This window comes from Geotrypetes seraphini, chromosome 17 (genome assembly GCF_902459505.1).
Source record: "Geotrypetes seraphini chromosome 17, aGeoSer1.1, whole genome shotgun sequence".
Taxonomy (NCBI): domain Eukaryota; kingdom Metazoa; phylum Chordata; class Amphibia; order Gymnophiona; family Dermophiidae; genus Geotrypetes; species Geotrypetes seraphini.
In genome coordinates, this window is record NC_047100.1 from 8,184,276 (window position 1) to 8,205,612 (window position 21,337).

Here is a 21,337-nt window from a genome sequence, read left to right on the forward strand (position 1 = left end):
ACTTACCAACGTTGAACCTCATCTGCCATGTCGATGTCCATTCCTCGAGCTTGATTATGTCACGTTGCAGATCTTCGCAATCCCCCTGCGTCTTTACTACTCTGAATAACTTCGTATCATCCACAAATTTAATCACCTTGCACGTCATATCTATGTCCAGATCATTTATAAAGATGTTAAAGAGCACGGGTCCAAGCACCGAGCCCTGCGGCATCCCACTGGTGATGCTCTTCCAGTCCGAGTATTGTCCATTTACCCCCACTCTGTTTCCTATGCTCCAGCCAGTTTTTAATCCACGTGAGTATTTCACCCTCAATTCCATGGCTTGCAATTTTCCGAAGTAGTCGTTCATGCGGAACCTTGTCGAACACCTTCTGAAAATCCAGATATACAATGTCGACTGGATTGCCCTTGTCTATCTGTCTGTTTACGCCCTCAAAGAAGTGCAGCAAGTTCGTCAAACACGATCTGCCTTTGCTAAAACCGTGCTGACTGGTCCTCATCAGCCCGTGTCCGTCAAGGTGATCAATGATGCTGTCCTTTATCTGTGACTCTACCATCTTTCCCAATACCGAGGTCAGACTCACCGGTCTGTAGTTCCCTGGATCTGGCTCGAACCTTTCTTGAAGATCGGTGTAACATTCGCCACCTTCCAGTCTTCCGGAATCTTTCTCGATTTGATCGACAGATTGGCTATACTTTAGATAACATGTTATACTTTTATTCTCAATATTTTGTACTTCGCCGATTGTCCAGTTTCTCTTCTATGTAAACCGCCTAGAAGTCGTTTGATTGTTGGCGGTATACAAGAATAAAGTTATGTTATTTCCCACTTTAACTGGTACACTTGTGGTGGAAAGTGTAAATCCACAAAATACCTACTGTTCCCGCATATAGGCGACACCTGCACGCTACTGTAGTTTAACAGTCTAGTAAGACTGCTGACCTCTAGACATCCCAATAGCTTGTTGTTTTTTTGTTTGAAAATGGCTCTTTAAAGACACACCAAGCACCAAAAACATCTGAAATAGGGCAATTTTCAAACCAAAAATAGATAGATATTTATCTGCTTCAAAACCGACAATATTTGGCAATGGAGTTCGACTTTTTTTTTTTTTTGCAAAACATCCAAAATCAGATTGGGCGTCCTATCAAAAATATCCTTCCATACGAGTCGGCTGTAAAAGTGGAAGGAGCTATTTGTGCTTAACACAGAAAATGAGATACGAGAACTTGGTGGGAGGTAAACAGGGGAAGTGGAGAAAACATGAATATGAAAAGGTTCTTGCAGGTTCATTAATCAACCCCAAACCTAAAAGATGTAGCTGCCAGTCCTCAGATATACATAAAGAGAATTACAGAGAGAGAGAGAGAGAGAGAGAGAGAGAGAGAGAGAGAGAGAGCGAGAGAGCGAGAGAGCGAGAGGAGAGAAAAAAACACCCCCACGTACACACCACCTTTGAAGCCTGGGGATCTGTTTGTTAATTATTGCAAACAAATATCGGTTCCAAAATCTTACGCAAGTTGCTTTGCAGCCGTAGGCAACTTTCCACACATCTCTTCATCCCCTCCCTCACCAACTCACTACATAACCGGCCCTTTCTCAACATCCTGCATCAGTTCCTATAAGTGCAAAATCACCCAGGTCTTGAAACACTTTTTACGTTTTAGTGTTCTCAGTTTCAGATTTACAGAGTCGATTACGGTTGATTGAGCAGGGATTCCAATTCAAGAAGCACAGCGCTGTACAACTGTATTTGTATTTTAAAATCATTTGTATTTATCTCATACTCTATGCTGGCAAGGGTGAAACACCACAAAAATAATGTGAAAAAAGAACTTGGCTTGTCTAGGACAGAGGAACAAAGTGGCTGATTCAAATGTATTGGCAATGTACATGTTTACAAAACACAGTAATTCATTCACATATTAAAATGTCAAGAGGCAAAAAGTTTAACCAACCTGTCCCCCTTGCGTAACAGACTTGGATGGGCACAAGTGTGTGGCTTTCTTACGATAGCACTTGTGTATATGTAAACACAACAGTGTTTCCAAGCCAAACACAATAAAGAAATCATCTGTAACCAGACCATGCGTTTCTCTACTTTGTATAAACTGGAGTAAAATGTTAACATAAGAACAGCCTTTACTGGGTCAATCCAATTGTCCATCAAGCCCAGTGGCCCGTTCTCACGGTGGCCAATCCAGGTCCCTAGTACCTGGCCAAAACCCAAAGAGTAGCAACATTCTGTGCTACCCATCCAGGGGAAGCAGAGGCTTCCCCCATGTCTTAATAATAGACTATGGACTTTTCCTCCAGGAATTTGTTCAAACCTTTCTTAAAACCAGCTACGCTAGCCGCTTTTACCACAACCTGTGGCAACAATATGTAGTCTGCTTTACATAGAGGAAAAAAAATCTTGGCGCATGGGACTGATAGCTCTAACGCCTAAATTTATTGCCAGAGGGTATGGTGAAAACTTCATAAGGCAATATTCAGATGGATTTGGGGAAATCTGCTTTTTCCTAGGATAAGCAGCATAAAAATTTGTTTTACTTCTTGGGAACTGGGTTCACCACAATTGGAAACTGGATACTGGGCTTAATGGACCTTCGGTCTGTCCCAGGATGGTAATTCTTTATGTTCTTATGTCTTTTCCGCTACCCAACGTGGCACCATACAGTCTATCTAGTCCGCCCATCCATACTATCTACTCTCCCCTTCCTCCGAGATCCTCCCTGCTTTTTTTTCAAATGTTTTTTGAATTTAAATACAGTCTTCATCTCCACCACCTCTGTTGGGAGCCCGTTCCCCCCACATTCACTACTGCTTCATGAAGTATTTCCTCCGGGGTGTCTCTTTTCACCTTTTTCCTAGACCCCCCTCATTCCAGAACTTCTTTTCGTTCGAAAGAGATTTACCTCTGGCACATTTATGCCACAGAGGTATTTAAACCTCTCTCATAAGAAAATATCGCAGTGACAGCTAAATCACAATAATTAAAGAAATGCTATTCACCAGCAGTGGGCTATATCTCTAAGATCCCCCATTAAATTCAAAAACGGGTGGAGAAAAAGAAAAAAAAAAAGCATCAAGGATTAGCTTATCATGCAACAATCATTGATGATTTTCAGCTGGCGTTAAGAACATAAGAATTGCCACTGCTGGGTCAGAACAGTAAGTAGTCCATCGTGCCCAGCAGTCCGCTCACATGGCAGCCCTCTGGTCAAAGACCAGCACCCTGAGACTAGCCCTACCTACGTACGTTCTGGTTCAGCAGGAACTTTGTCTAACTTCGTTTTGAATCCCTGGAGGGTGTTTTCCCCTATGACAGACTCCGGAAGAGCGTTCCAGTTTTCTACCACTTTGAGTGAAGAAGAACTTCCTTACGTTCGTACGGAATCTAACCCCTTTCAACTTTAGAGAGTGCCCTCTCGTTCTCTCTACCTTAGAGAGGGTGAACAACCTGTCCTTATCTACTAAGTCTATAGCCTTCAGTACCTTGAAAGTTTCGATCATGTCCCCTCTCAATCTCCTCTGTTCGAAGGAAAGAGGCCCAGTTTCTCTAATTTTTCGCTGTACGGCAGCTCCTCCCAACCCCTTAACCATCTTAGTCGCTTTTCTCTGGACCCTTTCGAGTAGTACCGTGTCCTTCATGTACGGAGACCAGTGCTGGACGCAGTACTCCAGGTGAGGGTGCACCATGGCCCAGTACAGCGGCATGATAACCTTCTCCGATCTGTTCGTGATCCCCTTCTTTATCATTCCTAGCATTCTATTGGTCTTTTTCGCTGCTGCCGTGCATTGTGTGGACGGCTTCATCGACTTCTCGATCAGAACTCTGAAGTATCTTTCCTGGGAGGTCTCTCCAAGTACCACCCCCGGACATCCTGTATTCGTGCATGAGATTTTTGTTACCGACATGCATCACTTTACACTTATCCACGTTGTACCTCATCTGCCATGTTGATGCCCATTTCTCGAGCCTGATTACGTCACGTTGCAGATCTTCGCAATCCCCGTGTCTTCACTACTCTGAATAATTTTGAGTCATCTGCAAATTTAATCATCTCGCTCGTTCTTGTCATTGGCAAAAAAAAAAAACAAAAAACAATACACACCCTAATAAAATGTAAGTATCTATAGAGCAGTAATTCTCTGGCGCCGGAGCTAAGTTATCTTTTTTTTCTCTCTTTTTTTCTGTCTTGTGTTTTTAAAAAATGATATTTTTGAAAAACAATTATAAAATTTTAATATAACAATGTGCACAGTAGTGGGGTTTTTGCCTCTATAGCAGGGGTCTCAAAGTCCCTCCTTGAGAACCGCAATCCAGTCGGGTTTTCAGGTTTTCCCCAATGAATATGCATGAGATCTATTTGCATGCACTGCCTTCATTGTATGCTAATAGATCTCATGCATATTCATTGGGGAAATCCTGAAAACCCGACTGGATTGCGGTTCTCAAGGAGGGACTTTGAGACCCCTGCTATAGAGGCAAAAACCCCACTACTGTGCACATTGTTATATTAAAATTTTATAATTGTTTTTCAAAAATATCATTTTTTAAAAACACAAAGACAGAAAAAAAGAGAGAAAAAAAAAGATAACTTAGCTCTGGCGCCAGAGAATTACTGCTACTGCTGGAACCAAAATGTCGGCGTCACGCAGACTTTCTTTTTTCAATGATGCTCAAAACTTTCTCACAGCTTGAGCTTCAAAAAAAAAAAAATCGGCGACAGAGCACTGGGCTTGAATGATCTTAAGAGATATAGCCCACTGCTGGTAAGTGACATTTCTATAATTATTGTGATTTAAACATCTCTCATATCTCCCCTCTCCTAAAACCGATGTCGTTAAAAGTCCATCTTCACACTGAACCAATGATTCTGTTCAAGAACGTTTTCTTAGCCTCTGGATTTTAAATCCTGCATCAAGCGATCTTGTTATTCTAAGGAATGTTTGCTTAACAGGGAAGTTCTTGGCTGATACAGTCCAGTGATTTAAATATCACATTCAAAAGAATGCCACTGACAGGATTATGGAGCTAATGCTGTTATAATAGGAAGACAATGAAGGATGCGTCACTCTCAAATAGCTGGATTTAAGACTCGGTCCAGGGCAGAACCTATAGAAATGGACCCAACCAACACCAATCGTTTTGAAGATCTGCTTCCATGATATCAGTGAACTTTTCCAAGGGGACCTGTATGGCCACGGGGCTCAGGGAGAATGCTCTACTTGCTTCCACTCACTACCCCCATACACATACACACAAAAAAAATTAAAACAATATCCTTCTATGTAGTGGGAGACAGGATTAAGCAGTCCGATTACTAAGGTGAACTTAGCTTAATGCATTCTCGTATTTTCCCACATGCTAAACTCAGATTTCCTGTAGAATGAGAGTTGGCTATTTTCATCTTTTTTTTTTTTTTTTTTGCAGCTCATATGCTAAGGTTCCCGTTACCATGCAATACCTGCAAAATATAAATGTGGAAGCACTTATCACCTCCGATTTATTTATTTTTTCTATACTGTTCTCCCAGAAGAGCTCAGAATGGTTTACATGAATTTATTCATGTCCTCAAGCATTTTCCCCTGTCTGTCCTATTGGGCTCACAATCTATGGACCTGGGGCAATGAAGGGATTAAGAGACTTGCCCAGGGTCACAAGGAGCAGGGTGGGTGCTGAGGCTGTCGCTTTAACCACTGCGCCACTCTAGAAATCAAATGTGAGCCAAGTCTAGGACAATCAAGCCATTGTGACATCACTGATGAGGTTGGCTCTTATTGGTGGAATGAGGCATTATGACGTCACAATACCAGCTCTGGTTATCGTAAGCTGAAACTCTTCACACAATTTATTCATTCAGTTTTCCATACTATTCTCCCAGGGAAGCTCAGAACGGTTTACATGAATTTATTCAGGTCCTCAAGCATTTTCCCCTGTTTGTCCCAGTGGGCTCATGATCTATCTAATGGACCTGGGGCAGTGGGGGGATTAAGAGACTTGCCCAGGGTCCCAAGGGGCAGGGTGGGTACTGAGGCTGTCGCTTTAACCACTGCGCCACTCTAGAAATCAAATGTGAGCCAAGTCTAGGACAATCAAGCCATTGTGACATCACTGATGAGGTTGGCTCTTATTGGTGGAATGAGGCATTATGACATAACAATCTCAGCTCTGGTTATCGTAAGCTGAAACTCTTCACACAATTTATTCATTCAGTTTTCCATACTATTCTCCCAGGGAAGCTCAGAATGGTTTACATTAATTTATTCATGTCCTCAAGCATTTTCCCCTGTTTGTCCCAGTGGGCTCACGATCTATCTAATGGACCTGGGGCAGTGGGGGGTATTAAAAGACTTGCCCAGGGTCACAAGGAGCAGGGTGGATGCTGAGGCTGTCGCTTTAACCACTGCGCCATGTTCTAACCCTCAAATTCTATAAAGCGTGCCTAGCTGGTGTAGATGCCTCAATCGGCACTGAATCGGTACCCCACCCCCTCTTAATGGGCACCAAGTGGAGTTAATTGACAGTTAGGCACTTAACTTGGTAGATGTGATTCTACAAGAGCTAATGCAAAGCACATCGTTAAAAGTGGGTGCGGTTAGGGTCAGATCGTGGGAGTATTTTTGAGTTAGGAGCCATTGGGAGCCTAACTTAGGTGCAGGCATTTAGGCCAAAAAAACCTCTGGCAAAATAGAGTGTGCCTAAATGTTAGCAAGCTTAGGGGCTCAATCCAAAAACTAAAGATATCCCAAAACTGTCATAAGTTGCACTTGGACATCCTAAATCACCGGGACAGGCTAGTGCTGATTTTCGGAACCGCCAGGAGGCGTGTTATGGGCAGCCTTTGAGTGGGTTGGACTTGGGACATCTTATGGCGATACTCGAATTTATCGACAGACTTCAGATTCCTTATAGCCCATCCAAAACTCTTCGATCCATGTCACAGGATCTCCTTACTATACCATCCTTAAAGTTAACACCTTGAAATCTAATAATTTCGCTGTCACCGCACCCTCCTTCTGGAATTCTATGCCCAATTACTTGCGTGTAGAGTCCGTATTAAGTTAATTCAAATCTAAACTAAAAACGTTCTTGTTCCAGAATGCTTTGGGACAATAACTGTCCTCCTAAGGACATAACAATTCTCTTCCGTTTTTTTCCCCTACCTACTGTTCGTCCCTTTCCTGTGCTCTTTCCTCTAAAGATTGTAATTCTTGCCCATCTCCCATATGTTTGGCATACGTCTAAGTTAAATATTTGTCGTACTAACAATCCCCAGTATTATTTTTATGCCATTTGTGCGTTGCACCTACCTATATACAAGCTCTAGGCGACATTACAGAGGAAGGGGTTAAAACAGGGGTCTCAAAGTCCCTCCTTCAGGGCCGCAATCCAGTCGGGTTTTCAGGATTTTCCCCAATGAATATGCATGAGATTTGCATGCACTGCTTTCATTGTATGCTAATAGATCTCATGCATATTCATTGGGGAAATCCTGAAAACCCGACTGGATTGTGGCCCTCAAGGAGGGACTTTGAGATCCCTGGGTTAGAAGATGGTAGGGAGGACTATGGTGGACAGGAAGGAGTGGAGAGGAGAGAAACATGTAGAACAGTGGTTCCCAAACCTGTCCTGGGGGACCCCCAGCCAGTCAGGTTTTCAAGATATCCCTAATGAATATGCATGAGAGAGATTTGCATATAATAGAAGTGATAGGCATGCAAATTTGCTTCATGCATATTCATTAGGGCAGTGGTTCCCAACCCTGTCCTGGAGGAACACCAGGCCAATCGGGTTTTCAGGCTAGCCCTAATGAATATGCATGAGAGAGATTTGCATACCTGTCACTTCTATTATATGCAAATCTCTCTCATGCATATTCATTAGGGATATCTTGAAAACCTGACTGGCTGGGGGTCCCCCAGGACAGGTTTGGGAACCACTGATGTAGAATATTTCATAGAAATTCGTACCTTTACAGATTGGAGCACCATCTATATAAAATGATATCTAAATGAATTAAAGGAATATGTAAAAAAGAGTAGAAGGGAGGAACCGCAAATAGAATTCAGGGAAATTCAATTAATAAAATAAAAATAGGGGTAAAAACGGAATAAAATTTAAAATAATTCATAAACTGTGAGGGGGGGGGAAATCAAGTCCAATTTCCTGAAGCACCTCTGTTGCCTCGGCAGATTTTAAATAATCCCAACGGCAAAAGTCCAGACAGTTTGGGCTTTCCAGCTGCTGCATCCCTGACTCGCTTCCAGGCAGAAGATGCACAGATAGAACAATCCAGCACCGGACCGCATTGTCCTGCATTGATAATTTTTTTAATCTGGTTTATTGTATCTGTTCTATGTATTGTACACTGCCTAGAAGTCTGATAAGAAATTTTAAATAAACTTAAACCTTGACCATAAAGGTTTAATAATTCTCAGAGAGTCACGGACAAATAGAATATGCCCATTAAAATTAATATTTAACAAAACTCCCTCCTTTCTCCCTTGTTTGGAGAAAGGCCCAGTCATGTAAAGTTTAAGGAAATGAATCTTAGTTTTGGACCAGGTGAATTAAGTGGGGTTTTCCCATTTTGTTTATTGGAAAAAAATTCTTAAATGGATCTGGCCTATATGTGATTATACGGTTTTTGTTGTTCCTGTAGCAGTGTCCTCATTTAACCCCCCTCCCTCCCCCCTTTTTACAAAACTGTAGCGCTGGGCTCATTTACAAGCAGTGCTGTAGCAAAAAGTGAGTCACCCAAGGGCTAGAAACACAAAACACGGTCTTTTGGTTGATTTCTTGACCGACTCTGCAATAGCGACTGATGTTCCAACAAGTTTCCATGCAAATGATTTGCAAAGAGGCTCACCAGAATCCCATCTGATCAGTCGCTGTGAGAGCGACTGACATGTGCAGAGCCCCAAAGCAGATTCCTGTCACTCATCTATTGGGGCTTTTTTCTTTTTTATGGCACAGATGTTATGCATGTGTTACACATGCACACTATCTGTCCCATTAAAAAAAAAAAAAAAAAATCTCCTCCCCCCCCCCTGATGACGGTACCTCCCTCTCACCAACGCGATTGGCAGGAGGGATGCAAATTGGCATGTAACAAAATAAGCTGACACTCTTTTCAGTGGCAAAATAACATTCAGAATTTAAGAAGTTGGTTGGTTGGGCTGAGAACTTTTCGGCACCCTCCTCGTATATGGCAGCGTGTGCACCGTCTCCGAGCCATAGAATAGTAGTGGTTCCAGTTTCAATCAAACCATAATTAGCTACATTTCTCATGGACCTAAAATCTGCAACTTGGCGTGGCGTGCAAAAAAAATTATGCACAGGGTAGAAGCAGAAAATTCCCTCCGCTGGCCTAAATATATATATATTTTTTTCAACAGCATGAGAAAGAAAATGTGGGGAGCAGAAGGCAGTGGTAATTTAAAAAAAAAAAAAAATTATTATTATTTAAAGAAGCACTAGATTGGGGCCTGCAGTTTCCAGCCAGAGTGGGGAGAAGGCAGAAAGACTCTCCGTAATAAGGAAAATTATGTAAATGGATGGCCGCGGTTACACATGCCTTGCTTGCGTAAACTGTGAAAATGAGCACTTATGTGCACAACTGTTCCGTGGGCAGAGGACGGAACAGGCTCCTTTCAGATCACTCATGGAAAAAGCACAAGTTCTCTGAAACGTCCATTGCGAAATACAAACAGAGGCTGGCGCTTTGAATTCCAGCATTGGGGCAACGGAATAAAGTCAGTGAACACGAAGTCCAAGGTAAGAAAAGATTTATGCAAAGCAGCTATGTGAAAACCATATACCTATATCTAGAAATGGTGAATTAGAGAATCACAGAATTTATGACCTTAAACAAGATTTTTTTGGGGGAAAAAATAAAATATAGCCTTATAGTGAGAGATTAGAGAAACTGGGCCTCTTCTCCCTTGAAAAGAGGAGACATGATCGAAACGTTCAATATAATGAAGGGAATAGACTTAGTAGATAAGGACAGGTTGTTCACCCTCTCCAAGGTAGGAAGAACGAGAGGGCACTCTTTAAAGTTGAAAAGGGATAGATTCTGTACGAACGTAAGGAAGTTCTTCTTCACCCAGAGAGTGGTGGAAAACTGGAACGCTCTTCCGGAGGCTGTTATAGGGGAAAACACCCTTCAGGGATTCAAGACAAAGTAGATAAGGACAGATTGTTCACCCTCTCCAAGGTAGAGAGAACGAGAGGGCACTCTCTAAAGTTGCAAGGGGATAGATTCCGTACAAACGTAGGGAAGTTCTTCTTCACCCAGAGAGTGGTGGAATATTGGAACGCTCTTCCGGAGTCTTTTATAGGGGGAAAACACCCTCCAGGGATTCAAGACAAAGCTAGACAAGTTCCTGCTGAACCAGAACGTACGCAGGTGAGGCTGAACTCATTTAGAGCACTGGTCTTTGACCTGGGGGACGCCGCAGGAGCGGACTGCTGGGCACGATGGTCTGACCAAGCAGCGGCAGTTCTTACGTTCACACTGATAGGAGCTTATATAAGTGGCCAAAAAATAGGCCAGCTTTCGGCACGACTAAAAGATTGGCCATACGAGCACCTAAGCACGCCTGACACCACTGATTCTATAAGAAGGTGCCTATCAAGCCACGCCTCTAACGTGCACAGCTTCTAATTTTTTCAAAGCCGTCTAAATATTCTGAGGTGCAGTTTTGTAGAATCGATATTTCTTGATAGGCAGCTAAGTTTTATAATTATTGCCAATTAAAGAGCTTAAGTAGACTTGTTATTCAATTCAGATAGACACTTATCTTGTTGGGGGCCTCTATAATGGGCATCCCTAAAGGCCTACATTATAGGCGCCCAAGTCCTTTAGAGCAGTGATTCCCAACCCTGTCCTGGAGGAACACCAGGCCAATCGGGTTTTCAGGCTAGCCCTAATGAATATGCACGAGAGAGATTTGCATATGATGGAAGTGATAGGCATGCAAATTTGCTTCATGCATATTCATTAGGGCTAGCCTGAAAACCCAATTGGCCTGGTGTTCCTCCAGGACAGGGTTGGGAACCACTGCTGTAGAGAATCTGCCTAAGTCCTTTTCTGCCTTTAACATGGCTACTTTGCTGTTAGCCACTACAGGGAACCATGCAATAGGCGCCTGCCTTTTGCAGAATCATGCCCGAGAAGACACGCACTTTTCACCCAATTTTTATTTTTTTTTTCCCAATTATGAGCTTGTTAAAGCTCATAATTTAAGCCAATAATTAACCCCTTCCTTTACAAAGGCACGCTAGCGTTTTTAGCACCGGCCGCCGTGACAACAGCTCCAACACCCAAAGAATTCCTATGAGCATCCGAGCTGTTACCGCTTCGGCCAGCACTAAACACACCAGTGCTTTATAAAATCAGGTTCTTAGTGAATATCTCTCTCATAAAAATAGAGAAAGAAGCGTCTCCATGGGATATTTTAAGCAAGAAATATGTGCTAATTACCAGTGATGTTAATCAATGATTGATGTGTATGGGAAGATCCTCAAACCTATTGTCCCATGCATTTGGTGTAAGTTCAAAAAAAAAAATGGTTAAAATGTCATCTGTTTTGTAAAATTAAGTATGATGGTCGATGCCTTTTATATGCACTGATAACTTGCATGTTTTTTTGACATGTCTATTTTGTTTTGGTTGTAATCCACCTTGTTTAAAGGCAGAATATAAAATAAACCATTCTATTTATTTATTTTAAAACACTGTTATCCCCCATCTCCAAACAATCTATTTGGGTTACAAAACTGCATGCACAAATGAATACACAAACAAAGCACCACAATTTATATATATAAAAAAAAGCTAAAATCATATATATAAAGAAAGCAAACCCTAATGATTCAACAGCTCAATTGAACAGATCTCCATTTCCAAAAGCTGAAAAAAATAAGCTTTCAATGACTTGCGGAAGGATAATAGCACTGGAATCTGACGAATATTAAAAATTCTCGAACGTATGGTGGTTTTGGCGACAGATTTCAATGAAGGGGTTCCCAACAAATACTGCCACTCTGACCTAAGCGATCATGAGGGCATGTTTGTAGTAGACACCAGAACACTAACTGCCTTTGGCAGAACATCTTGAATGCCTTTAAAAAGGCCACCAATTACTCTCTTGGTCATTAGAGTAAGAACATAAGAACATAAGCAGTGCCTCCGCCGGGTCAGACCATAGGTCCCATCACGCCCAGCAGTCCGCTCCCGCGGCGGCCCAAACAGGTCATGACCTGTCTAAATCACCAGAAGGGGCCCCCATGCCACCTTGGTTTCCTGATGAGTCCTATCTTCCCATCGAAGTCCTAGCCCTCCGGTCTTGCACATGCACGACCTGGTTGGGTTTCTATACTTTCTCAGTATCCCCCAGGAATCTGTCCAGTCTCTGTTTGAATCCCTGTACCGTACTCTGCCCGATCACTTCCTCCGGTAGCGCATTCCAAGTGTCCACGACCCTTTGGGTGAAGAAAAAGTACATCGGCAGAAGTATACATATATGGCTACAGATAAATGAACACAAATCTCGCATAGTGGCATGTAATTTGCAGGCACTGTTAGTATAACACGGGCAAGAATAAGAATATCGGATGCTCGAAATTTAATGGAGAGTTATTGACCAGGTTTAGATTGGATGTGAAGATGGTAATTTAGAGCAATTTTGACCTATAAAGATCAATACTGGATCTGTAAACCGAATGCTATCATGCTGACTGATTTAAATAAAGAAGCTGAATGGATGATGCTCATCTGATCCTGCTTTGTGACTGGCTGATGAAGTTTTGGGAGTGGGTATCTGAGAAACTGGAAAGACATTACGGCCGTGTTGAATGGAGTTGGGCGATTAAGAAGCCAACTCAGTGACATCATAATGGCTTGATTGTCCTTTACTTAAGAACATAAGAATAGCTTTACTGGATCAGACCAGTGGTATATCCCATCTTCACGGAATCCAGTCCAAGTTACAAGTACCTGGCAAAAACCCAAATAGTAGCAGCGTCCATGCCACCGATCCAGGCCAAGCAGTGGCTTCCCCTTTGTCTTTCTCAATAACAGACTATAGACTTTTCCTCCAGGAACTTGTCCAAACCTTTCTTGAAACCAGTTATACCATCCGCTCTTACCACATCCTCTGGCAACGCGCTCCAGAGCTTAACTAATCTCCTAGTGAAAAAATATTTCCTCCTATTGGTTTTAAAACTATTACTATGTAACTTCATCGATTGGAGCAGCTGCACTTACAAGAAGGCATATGGATCTTTTTTTTTTTTTTTTTTTCCTGAGCGTAAGTTTTTGAAATTGCTTTCTTAAGATGCCTGATGTATTTTGTTGCCGTAGTCCTTTCCATGATGCAACATTAACTGAAATCGGTAGCACCCCCGTCGGCTCTCCTGCCGACATCACTTCCGAGTGCCGCGCATAAAAGCGACATCGGAGGGAGAGCGGACGGGGCCACGAGGAGCACGTTGTTGACCGCCGCAGCCAACAACTTCAACTAGAGGTACGGGGGAAGGAGCAGGGTGGGGGAGGGGTGCCACCTCACTACGTCACTGCTGTCTCCTCTACTGCGAACTCCAGACTGTCCCTTCTATTTTGCTGCGCCATACGCCTGGAATAGACTTTGAGCCAGTATGCTAAGCTCACTTATAAAGTACCCATGTCTGTTTTAATTATTTTCACCATAAGTAACATAGTAACATAGTAGATGACGGCAGATAAAGACCCGAATGGGCCATCCAGTCTGCCCAACCTGATTCAAATTAAATTTTTTTTTTTTTCTTCTTCTTAGCTATTTCTGGACGAGAATCCAAAGCTTTACCCGGTACTGTGCTTGGGTTCCACCTGCCGAAATCTCTGTTAAGACTTACTCCAGCCCATCTACACCCTCCCAGCCATTGAAGCCCTCCCCTGCCCATCCTCCTCCAAACGGCCATGCACAGACACAGACCGTACAAGTCTGCCCAGTAACTGGCCTAGTTCAATATTTAATATTATTTTCCGATTCTAAATCTTCCCTAATCGCTAAGATTGTAATATCTTTTGAGCAGGGACTGTCTCAGGTATTTCATATACACTACTGTGTACATCTTGCAGTGCAACAGAAATGCTAAGTAGGAGTAGCTGTAGTAGATTTGCCCAAAATCACAACGAGCTGCGGTGGGAATCCAACCTAGTTCCCAAGGTTCTCCGGCCACTGCGCTAACCAATAGTTTCCAGACATAATTGTCTGGAAACGGATGTACAATCAAATGAAAGAAAATAGATGAACTGGAGCACCTAACCAAATCCAGTGAAGACTAGCTTAGGCTCAAAACTATAACATCCTTACTGGGTCAGACCAATGGTCCATCAAGGCCAGTAGCCCGTTCTCACAGTGGCCAATCTAGGTCCCTAATACCTGGCCAAAACCCAAAGAGTAGCAATATTCCAGAATCCCAAAGATTCTGGACCCCCAAAGAGTAGATTCCAGGCAGAATCTCAAAGAATAGCGAGGTTCTGGAACCCCAATTAGTAACAAAAGATTCTAGAACCCCAAAGAGTATCAAGATTCCAGGCACAATCTCAAGATTCTGGAACCCTCAAAGAGTAGCAACATTCCGTGCTACCGATCCAGGGCAAGCAGTGGCTTCCCCCGTATTTTTCTCAACAGACTATGGACTTTTCCTCCAGGAAATTGTCCAAACCTTTCTCAAAACCAGAAGGACTGCCATGTCAATGAGGGTCCTAGGCTAGAATCGACCCTTCTCTAACATTGACCATACTGCTCTTTGTTCTGAACTGCTGGTTAACCAAAACCGTTTAGAATAGATAAAAGCAAAGCAAAATGCTGAACTAGTGCGGATAACATCTAGTGCTTTCATAGATCTTAGCTCTTCAACCACATAACCATTAAAGTAAACATGCAGACAGCCATCATGGCATCTCGCCACCTTACAATCTCTATTCTTAGACGCTTGTTTAATGGAAAAAAAAAAGAGAATACAGGCTAAAAAGAATAGAACAGTTCAGAAATAAAGACCAGAGCAGGGAATTTTGCTCTCAAACCTCCAGGTTCTTCCAGTTCAGGAAAGTTTAGCGTTGCCTTGGTACGAGGGGCTGCTGAAAAGTTCTCAGCCCAACCAAGAAGAGAATGATGTGGAGCCACAAAACTTACAAGTTATTCCACGCTTTTCCTGACCCTTTTCATTTCAATCTAGCAAATAGGAAACCAAGCCATTGTGACATCACCGATGAGGTTGGCTCTTAGGCATTGGTGGAATGAGGCATTATGACATCACAATACAAAAAGTTCTCAGCCCAAGAGATTGATGTGGAGCCACGAAACTTGCAAGTTATTCCACGCTTTTCATTTCATATCGTATCATCACTTAATCCCCCCCCCCATTGCCCCAAGCACATTAGATTGCGAGTCCACCAGGACAGGGAAATATGCTTGAGTACCTGGGGAGAACAGTATAGAAAAAAAATACTTAAGAATAAGCTTAAACTGCAGAAATAAAAGCCACCTTTCAAAGAGCAGGAGGAAGCTACTGCTTGCTCTGGATCGGTGAGATTCTGGCATCTTGATACTATTTAACCAACCCAGAGGGAAGCAGTAAATGACTTGACCCATCCAGTGGTCAGGGCTGTCCTTTTTGCTTTTACCGAGAGGCCATTTGAAAGGAGCACCTTACTAGACAGACTGGATGGTCTTCGCCCCCATCTTGATCCCAAGTACCGAGCCACAGTGATACATAGCGCGAAATAACCTCAGAATGACAGATCGGTAGCGCCAAAATCTTGATGGGGCTGAAATTCTAGGAGCAAAGTTACTCAGAAATCCATTGGGGCTCAATATTGGAAAGTCCTAAAAAGATCTGCTCGCTTGCTGCACCTCCTAAAGGCATTTATCCGGACCCCCCCCCCCAAAAAAAAAAAAAAAGAGGCGTTAAGGGAAGAAAGCTAGAGCTCAGTTACAAAAGGCTTACGAAATTGGCTGTCACTCGCTTCCTGTCGGTCACCCGCGCTTGAGTCCTCGCCGCCGCCGTAGAACCGAGGAAGAGGAGGAGGAGGAGGAGGGGGGCAGCGAGCCCCATGGGCAGAGCGGGGCTCACCGGAGCCCGCACATGGCTCGGAGCAGCCAGCTCCACCGCATTCCTTCCCCGTCGCCTCGCACCTCCCTGCCTAATGCCCCCGCCCTCTGACACTGTTTGCTCGCAGGGAGGGAGGAGAGAGGGGGAGGGCGGCTTCAGCAAACACGGCACTGGGTGGCCTCAGGTGCCAACTGAGCAAAACCACCCAAAAAGAGAAGCTTGCTGGGGCTTGGGGGCACCTAAGCCACTCGGAAGGCCCAGAATCCAACTCCCAAACTTTGGGGGGGGGGGGGCTTTTGGCTGCCTTGAGGACGGGCCACTGACTTGTCTTCACATCTGCATACTGAAGGCACACCTTGAACCAGTCTAGGCCTGCTTAATGGTTTTGTTTGGGGGGGGGGGGGGGTAATGGGAATTTTTTTCTAAATCTCCTCTTCCTCGACATCCTCTGGTATGTCATTCAAACCCTAAACATAGCAACATGCAAATCAAAAACTAGGGGCTAGATTCTCAAAACTTTGCGGTAAAAACCGATAAGGCCACCGTGGCTTGTTATTGCGGCGATTTCAGAAAGGCGAGTCATTCTCAAAAAAAACCCCAAAAAAACTGCACATGCAAATGAAGTTGGCGGAGAGTAGCAAAATTTACATGAGATGAGCCGCTGGTGTTAGTGATCGCCCTATGCGCAGAATATACCGCGAAAAAGGCGTAAATGTGCGTGTGTGCCGGGAAAAGCAACGCCGTAAGCGGCGTGCCAGAGCTATTGGATGAAGAGAAGGGAGATGCAATGTCGGCTTTTAACCCCCAAAACTGCTATTATTCATGTAAATCTTCTAATTTCTTTTTAATGTCAAATTTGTCATTAAAACACACACGCTCAAGAAGCGTGCTTTTGTCCACCCCCCCCAAAAAAAAAACCCTAAACCATTTATGTGAATTATGTATTATTTTTCATGAGCCACAGTCAAAACACATGCCAGAGATGTGCTTTTCACTGTACCAGCACCCCTAGTTCAGTCGCTGATTTTTGCTCGACAAAAGCCGACGCCACACCTGGAGAATCACTCGGTGACGATGAAGTATCCACCGGAGTGCTCGTCTAAATATTGATGAGCCCATTTGCACGGCCGAATCGGAGACTGCTAAGAAGCTCAGAAAAGACCATAGTAGCCCGTTTTGATAACACTGGCCAACACTCATTTTGGTGCTTCAAACGTTAAACCTGTTTCTGTGAATATCTGACCTGCTGATTCCAAAAAAAATGGCACCAGGTTTCTCCTATAAGCTCCAGTTTTTGAGATACAGAACATGTGTCGTATACCACTCGTCACTCTGCTCGCCCATTAAAAAAAAAAAAAAAAAAAATCTGGATATTTTAATGTAGTGTTTAAATTAATATCTTTTAAGCATGAAGGAAACATTAAAAATTAAAAGAAAAAGTGTACAACATGAAAATTACGTATTTCATACCAAAAGTACAAGTTTATGAAACATAAGAATAGCCTTACTGGGTCATACCAATGGTCCATTAAGCTCAGTAGCCCGTTCTCATGGTGGCCAATCCAGGTCACTAGTACCTGGCCAAAACCCAAGGAGAAGCAATATTCCATGCTACCGATCCAGGGCAAGCAGTTACTTCCTCCATGTCTTTCAATAACAGACTATGGATTTTTCCTCCAGGAACTTGTCCAAACCTTTCTTAAAAACAGTTATACCATCCGCTCTTACCACATCCTCTAGCAACGCGTTCAGAGCTTAACTATTCGAGTGAAAAAAATGTCCTCCTATTGATTTTAAAAGTATTTCCGTGTAACTTCGAGTGTCCCCTAGTCTTCCTAATTTTTGATGAAGTGAAAAATCGATCCAATTGTCCCCGTTCTACTCCACTCAGAATTTTGTAGACTTCAATCCTATCTCCCCTCAGCCGTCTCTTTTCCAAGCTGAAGAGCCCCCAACCTTTTTAGTCTTTCCTCATGCGAGAGGAGTTCCATCCCCTTTACCATCTTGGTCGCTCTTCTTTGAACCTTTTCTAGCACCACTATATCCTTTATGAGATAAGGAGACCAGAATTGAACACAATACTTCAGATGAGGTCACACCATGGAATGATACAGGGGCATAACATTCTTAGTTTTGTTAACCATCCATTTTTTAATAATTCCTAGCATTCTGTTTACTTTTTTGGCCGCTGCCACACATTGGGCAGAAGGTTTCATCGTATTGTCTACAATGACACCCAGATCCTTTTCTTGAGCGCTAATCCCCAAGGTGGACCCTAGCATCCGGTTACTGTGATTCAGGTTATTGTTCCCAATGTGCATCACTTTGCATTTGTCCACATTAAATTTCATCTACCATTTGGACACCAAGTCTTCCAATTTCCTAAGCTCCGCCTGCAATTTTTCACAATCTGCATGCGTTTTAACAACTTTGAATAGTTTAGTGTCATCTGCAAATTTCATCACCTCACTCGTCTTTCCAATTTCCAGGTCATTTATAAACAAGTTAAATAGCACTGGTCCCAGTACAGACCTCTGCGGCACTCTGTTTACTCTCCTCCATTGAAAAAAATGACCATTAAACCCTACCCTCTATTTTCTATCCAATAACCAATTCTTAATCCACAACTGAATTTTGCCACCTATCCCACGACACTTTAATTTTCTCATGAGCTTCTCGTGAGGAACTTTATCAAAAGTTTTCTGAAAATCTAGATACACTATATCAACCCTTTGTAAGACTTCCGAGAGTGGGATCTGCCAGGACAATCCCGCATAAGATTCCAACAATAGTCTGCCATCCTGTGTGCATCCCATCTTCCTTGGTATCTGGATTCCATTGTTTTTGGTCTTGGTGAAATCTTTCATCTTGCTCTTCGCTGTAATGCATTTGGGGATTAATAATAGGAAGGAACCTTATATGCTGGGAGGAGAGAAGCTGATATGCACGGATGGGGAGAGGGACCTTGGGGTGATAGTGTCCGAAAATCTAAAGGTGAAAAAACAGTGTGACAAGGCAGTGGCTGCTGCCAGAAAGATGCTGGGCTGTATAAAGAGAGGCGTAGTCAGTAGAAGGAAGAAGGTGTTGATGCCCCTGTACAGGTCATTGGTGAGGCCCCACTTGGAGTATTGTGTTCAGTTTTGGAGACCGTATCTGGCGAAAGACGTAAGAAGACTTGAGGCGGTCCAGAGGAGAGCGACGAAAATGATAGGAGGCTTGCGCCAGAAGACGTATGAGGAGAGACTGGAAGCCTTGAATATGTATACCCTAGAGGAAAGGAGAGACAGGGGGAGATATGATTCAGACGTTCAAATACTTGAAGGGTATTAACGTAGAATAAAATCTTTTCCAGAGAAAGGAAAATGGTAAAACCAGAGGACATAATTTGAGGTTGAGGGGTGGTAGATTCAGGGGCAATGTTAGGAAATTCTACTTTACGGAGAGGGTGGTGGATGCCTGGAATGTGCTCCCGAGAGAGGTGGTGGTGACTGAGTTCAAAGAAGCGTGGGATGAACACAGAGGATTTAGAATCGGAAAATAGTAAATATTGAACTAAGGCCAGTACTGGGCAGACTTGCACAGTCTGTGTCTATGTATGGCCGTTTGGAGGAGGATGGGCTGGGGAGGGCTTCAATGGCTGGGAGGGTGTAGATGGGCTAGAGTAGGTTTTAATGGAGATTTCGGCAGTTGGAACCCAAGCACAGTACCGGGTAGAGCTTTGGATTCTTACCCAGAAATAGCTAAGAAGAAAAAATTTAAATTGAATCAGGTTGGGCAGACTGGATGGATGGACCATTCGGGTCTTTATCTGCCGTCATCTACTATGTTACGTTACTATGGAAAGTGATCTACATGACTGTGCAGATAACGGACTTTGTATGTTAACACGAACAGTGCTGCTTACGCTTTAAAGCGCTCATGTTACAGCCAAGCCTGTTGCAATGAAAAAGCATATCCTGTACTAATTGTGTGTAGTTATCTACCTTCTTGTTGCTAAGAAAGTTTTTGACCAGAACAAACGAAGACCAGGCACATGATTTGATTTAATTCATTGATGCTATGAAATGTGGGTCATTTGTAAGTTGTCTGATCTATGGACCATTGAAAATTCCTGCCTTCAGTTTTTCCATGGTAAATCCAAGTAACATGGGTGCTTTGGGGCTCAATCAAAACTAAAACAAGTCTAAAAACCCACCTAAGTCAGGAGAGAAGGGATACGATAGTTGTTTATTTATTTATTTATTTATAAATTTCAAACAACAAATCAAGATAAATCTTGTACAGAAAGTGATTACAGCAAAAGAAATCTCATAAATTTACATAAGAACAAAGTATTGCATAATCTCTCAAGTCCACCATATGATCCATGATGTAATATGAACGGAAATAACAGAAAAATATTAACTAAAGATAATTAGTTCGTGGTTAACTGATGGTCAGGCGTCTAATATCTTAAAGCCCTCATTTCTTTCCCTTCTCCAGGCAGGACAAGGAGAGAAGGGCCGTCAGCTGGTTTGGCTCAAAGAAAACACATTTCTGAGAATTATATTGTACTATACATTTGCAGGGATGACGAAGGTAAAAAGTTTCCCCAAGAGCCAAAACTCCAGGTTTTAACAATAGAAACTCCTTTCTACATCTTTTGCCAGATCTGGGAACATTTGTATCTTAAAGTCAAGAAACTTTTTCTCTTTATTTTTGAAGAATAATCTCAAAAGCCAATTTTTATCCAATGTAATAGCCAAGGTACGATAGTTGTTTAAATATCTACGTGGCATAAACATGCATGAGGTGAGTCTCATTCAATTGAAAGGAAACTCCAAGACTGGCAGGGTTGTCCAAACGCAGTCTGGTTTTCAGGATTTCCCTAATTAATTTGCATGACATCTATTTGCATGCACTGCTTCCACTGTATGCAAATAGATCTCATGCATATTCATTTAGGAAATCCTGAAAACCTGACCAGGATTGGACACCCCTGCTCCAGAGTGAGAGGGCATGGGATGAAGTTACAAGGTGATAAAGCTCAGGCGTAATCTATGGAAATACGTTTTTATAGAAAGGGTGGTAGATGCGTGGAATAGTCTCCCGGTAGAGGTGGTAGAGCCAAAGACTGTCTGAGTTCAAGAAAGAGTGGGACAGGCACGTGGGATCTCTTAGAGAGGAGAGTGGATGCTCCAGATGGGCAAGTTTAGTGAGCCGTGGCTTCAAAAGATTTG

General features: G+C 42.9%; 1 protein-coding gene across 1 annotated transcript in view; it reads right to left on the reverse strand.

Annotated features, from left to right (window-relative positions):
- Positions 1–16,217, reverse strand: part of IL17RC (interleukin 17 receptor C) — a 133,025-nt gene extending 116,808 nt beyond the window's left edge. Inside the window, exon 1 of the mRNA XM_033925993.1 lies at positions 16,014–16,217. Coding sequence (XP_033781884.1) covers positions 16,014–16,121 — 108 coding nt within the window. The 5' untranslated portion in view covers positions 16,122–16,217. The remainder of the gene's footprint in view (positions 1–16,013) is intronic.
- Between the last annotated feature and the right edge of the window lie 5,120 nt (positions 16,218–21,337).